General features: G+C 43.5%; 1 protein-coding gene across 1 annotated transcript; it reads right to left on the bottom strand.

The window, feature by feature from the left end:
• Positions 1-1,364: 1,364 nt before the first annotated feature.
• LOC309815495 (gamma-aminobutyric acid receptor-associated protein-like) lies at positions 1,365-1,730 on the bottom strand (the record flags this gene model as incomplete). Its single annotated transcript, XM_082642374.1, has 1 exon — positions 1,365-1,730. One exon carries the CDS (start codon positions 1,728-1,730, stop codon positions 1,365-1,367), a length of 366 nt encoding a protein of 121 aa, XP_082498500.1.
• Positions 1,731-4,662: the final 2,932 nt, after the last annotated feature.

Below are 4,662 nucleotides of genomic sequence, written 5' to 3'. Positions count from 1 at the left end.
TTAATGCCAACTTGGGGAGACAAAATACGCATGCAGAGTAGCCAGAATGCAAAAGAAAAAAGGACTTATGCTCTACGAAATGTAGTTACCTATAAAGTACCTTAAGAGAAGAATGTTTCCACTGGAAGTTTGAGACAGCATCTCTGGAGGATGCTGTTCCTGAAGCAACTATGGACCAATGGTTCGGATTCTGACAAGTGAAGGTGAAGAAAGAAGACACTACAGGAGAAGCTGGAGCAAAGGTCTTGAACTGGGGAATGAGGAGGCCACTGAAGAAAGAGGAGCATGCAGTACAGTCTTTGCTTCAAGGACTATGCCATCTTATTTAGGATAAGTCTTAAAAAGATATTAATCTCTGAGTGGCAGAAGAGTAAATTAAGTGAGGATGCAGGCTCTACAGACAGACTGTCTGGTCGTGTAGGCTCACACTGTTCATTTCTTAGACACATGTCTTTAAACAAGTGACTTAGTCTTTCTGTACCTCATCTGTGGAATGGGGATGATGAAATTACACCAAAGGGCTACAAAGTGCTTAGTAGAGATCTGGGCACAGAATTATCATTCAATAAAATGTCATTATCATCATCAGTATCATCATTATCATCATCATCATTTCATCAGGGATCAAAAGGTAGGCTTAAATACTAGTTGCCTAGTCTTTCCTCTAATTTGTTGTTGATAACATTAATCTTCCCAATTCAACAATGTTCAAAAACAGTTTATTGAGCTTCTAGATCTTCACTGTCCAGTGGAAATCTCTTCTGTGATGAGCACACTCTAGACCTATGTTGTCCAGTATGGTAGTTGCTAACCACATGTGGATGGATACTGAGCACTTGAAATATGGCTCATGTAACTGAGGAACTTGATTTTTAATCTTACTTAATTTTAATTAATTTAAATTCAAAAGCATACTGATTATTTGAAAACTTTTATTATTTTTTTTGCTTGGTGGTTTCCTCTTTATTAATGTGCCTCCTACCTTCCCCCCACAATTTCAGTCCCTTCCATCTACCCCCAAAAAAGAAGGTAGTGAAAAGATGGGATTGTTGGGGTTCTGAGCCCCTTGGGCAGTTAGAAAGGGAACAGAAACCAAAACAATCACTGGATGTGACAGAGATGAACAATCAAGAAGTCTAAAGCAGAATGGGAAAGGTGGTAAAGAAAGGGGAAGAATGGAGAAAGGAGAGGTACTAGAGGCCATCTCCCCCATTAACCCTTGTGTTACGAGGGGCTGGAGGAGAGTCTCAAACATTAGGAAGTGCAGGTCCTTAAGACGGGAGGTGGTGTTTGATCCTCAATGAGGAGTAGGTCAAGGAAAGAGGGTCCCCTCTCTCTTTGTAGAATGGGACCCCCCACACACCTTAGGGACAGCAACTGCACAGACCGTAGACACTTTCATCACTGGAAGCAACATATAGAAAGAAGTCTTCATGGTGTTCCTGGTATAGCTGACCCATCCTGGCACTGGCGGGTGGACTGACATTGTTGACAAAGAAGAACAAGGCATCCTCAGCTCGGAGATGAATTTGCTTCCGGATCAAGAAGTAGAACTGACCAACTGTAAGATCAGAAGGCAGCAGGCATTTCCTTTTGTCCAGCTCTCCTATCCGAGCTTTGGGAGCCTTTTCTACTATCACCGGGAACCGGTCCGGGTATTTCTTGTGGACCTTCTCGCCCTCAGAGCGCCGCTTCTTGAAAGGATGCTCCTCTTTATACACGAACTTCATCCTCCGGGGAACCGGGCTGAGGGAACCCCGGGGTGGGGGCTGGGACGCGGCGGCGGGGGGTGGCTGGCGGCAATGCGCAGGCTGAAAACTTTTATGTTTAGAACAATTTGGGTATGTGAATCTATACTTATTGCATAGTTTACGAAAACTAAGTATAGATCAAATATTTCCAGTGAAAATGTAGCTTCCAAATTGAGATATTCTGTAAATAAAGTACACACTGGATTTTGAAGACTTAGTAGGATAAAAAGAATGCGAAGTAGCTTATTGACAATTTTTATTTTGATGGTATATTAAAATAATAAGATTTGGGACTTCCCTGGTGGCGCAGTGGTTGAGAGTCTGCCTGCCGATGCAGGGGACACGGGTTCGTGCCCTGGTCCGGGAAGATCCCACATGCCACGAAGCGGCTGGGCCCGTGAGCCATGGCCGCTGAGCCTGCGCGTCCGGAGCCCGTGCTCCGCAACGGGAGAGGCCACAACAGTGAGAGGCCCGCGTACTGAAAAAAAAAAAAAAAAAAAGTTTTGGGCTATATAGGGTTAAGAAAAATTATCATTAAAATTAACGTCATCTATTTTATATATATATATATATATATATATATATATATATATACTTTTTTTTTTTTTTTAGCGGTACGAGGGCCTCTCACTGTTGTGGCCTCTCCCGTCGCGGAGCACGGGCTCCGGACGTGCAGGCTCAGCGGCCATGGCTCACGGGCCTAGCCGCTCCGTGGCATGTGGGATCTTCCCGGACCAGGGCACGAACCCGTGTCCCCTGCATCGGCAGACGGACTCTCAACCACTGTACCACCAGGGAAGCCCCTCTTTTATATTTTTAATGTGGCTACTAGAAAAAATTTTTAATTACATTACATTATACTGCTACTGAATAGAACTAAACTAAGTCAATAAATTCAATCAATGCATTAAAAAATAAAGTTCAAAATTATTTTTGTGTTTAAATAAAATTTTAAGTGAATGAAAAATAATAGTAATGCTCCAGGCATAGCAGATAGTTTAATATGGAGTTATTTTACAAGTCTCAAATATACCAATGTCTTAATATGCACAATTTGAAAATCAAAAGTATTCTCAAAACTACATCTTTAAACATAAAGATTTGGTGAAATGACTAGAATTTTCAAGTGCATTTTTCTATGGTATCTATAAACCAGCTATCACCTGACCTTGTGCACCCAAAAATGTGGGAAAATGTCTCCTCACTCCAAATCAAAGTATTCCCATACTTAGATTAGAAAGAACATGATAGGGCCTCCCTGGTGGCGCAGTGGTTGAGAGTCCGCCTGCCGATGCAGGGGATACGGGTTCGTGCCCCGGTCTGGGAGGATCCCATATGCCGCGGAGCGGCTGGGCCCGTGAGCCATGGCCGCTGGGCCTGCGCATCCGGAGCCTGTGCTCCGCAACGGGAGAGGCCACAACAGTGAGAGGCCCGCATACCGCAAAAAAAAAAAAAAAAAAAAAAAAAAAAAAAAAAAAAAAAAGAAAGAACATGATAATCACAGGGACCCTCTTAAACTGAATTCTAAAGATTGTTTTTTGTGAGAGTAAGAAAGAATAAGCCTCACTGAGATCATTCGAGTGGCCTGGCCCTTGAGGCCAGTGAGCCTAAAATAGCTCTGTTAAGAGATGACTGTGATGGCTTTGGGGAGGAAGAGGTGTCACTCAACTGTCAGAGGCCAAGATGGAAGTAATTTCAACTGCTCACTCCTGTTCCATTCTTGGAGGTCATTCCCTGGTCTTCCCAGGAAAGAAGGATAAATAACACTTGCCTTAAAAGGGCGAAAAAAGAAGGGTAGGAAAAATAACACTTGTTCTGATCTGTATTAGAATTCCAGACGCATTTCTACTAGCTTGTGATCTTTGGGCAAATTACTTCACCTCTGGGAGGCTTAATTTCCTCATCTGTAAAGTAATAATAATATGCATGTCAGAGTGAAGCTGAAAAGATCAAGTATTCAATATGTTAAAGTTCCTGACACATAGTAGCTTTGGTGGAAGGACTCTCTGTTGGCCCCCATGACTTATTCCTCCTATTCTTGCCCTTGTATAACTCACTCTTTGTGACTGTAGGTGAGACCTGTGACTTGCTTCTAATCAATAGAATACAACAAAGGCGACAGGATTTCACTTCCTGGATAATGTTACATAAAATTGTAAGGACGGTCACGATGAAAGATTCTCTTCCCTCTTGGCTTTGAAGCAACAAGCTGTCATGTTGGGGCTTCCCTGGTGGCGCAGTGGTTGAGAGTCCACCTGCCGATGCAGGGGACACAGTTCGTGCCCCAGTCCAGGAAGATCCCACACGCCGCAGAGCGGCTGGGCCCGTGAGCCATGGCCACTGAGCCTGCGCATCTGTGCTTCGCAACGGGAGAGGCCACAACAGTGAGAGGCCCGCGTACCGAAAAAAAAAAAAAAAAAAAAAGAACAAGGCACATGACAAGGAACTGAGGGAAAACTCTGGCAGCCAGTCAGCAAGGAACTAAGCCCCTCGGTCCAGCAGCTTGCAAGGATTTTAAAGACGACAACAACCATATGAACATGGAAGTCAATCCTTCTCCAATTGACCCTCAGATAAGAACTCAGCCCTGGCTGACACTTAGCAGCTTTATAGAGAGCCCACCTAACCCATGCCCAGACTCCTGACCCACAGAAACTGTGAGATAATAAATGTGTGTGGTTTTAAGCTTCTGTGTTTGTGGTAATATTATTCTGCAGAGTAAACCATAATACAGTGGCCTCTCCACAATCTTTAGCTCCCTCACCATGGGACTATCCTATCCCTGCACTGGCATGGTGAGTGTGAAAAATGTTATTGACATCATTTATTCATTATCCTTCCCTTCAAATATATCTATAAAAGATCTCTAAGTTTTAGAAGAATTTTAAAAGTGTGTGTCTGTGTGTGTGTG

This window comes from Mesoplodon mirus (genome assembly GCF_964341445.2).
Source record: "Mesoplodon mirus genome assembly, chromosome: 14".
Lineage (NCBI taxonomy): Eukaryota > Metazoa > Chordata > Mammalia > Artiodactyla > Ziphiidae > Mesoplodon > Mesoplodon mirus.
The sequence above is the reverse complement of the archived record's forward strand: the minus strand, read 5'-3'. Positions and strand labels throughout refer to the sequence as shown.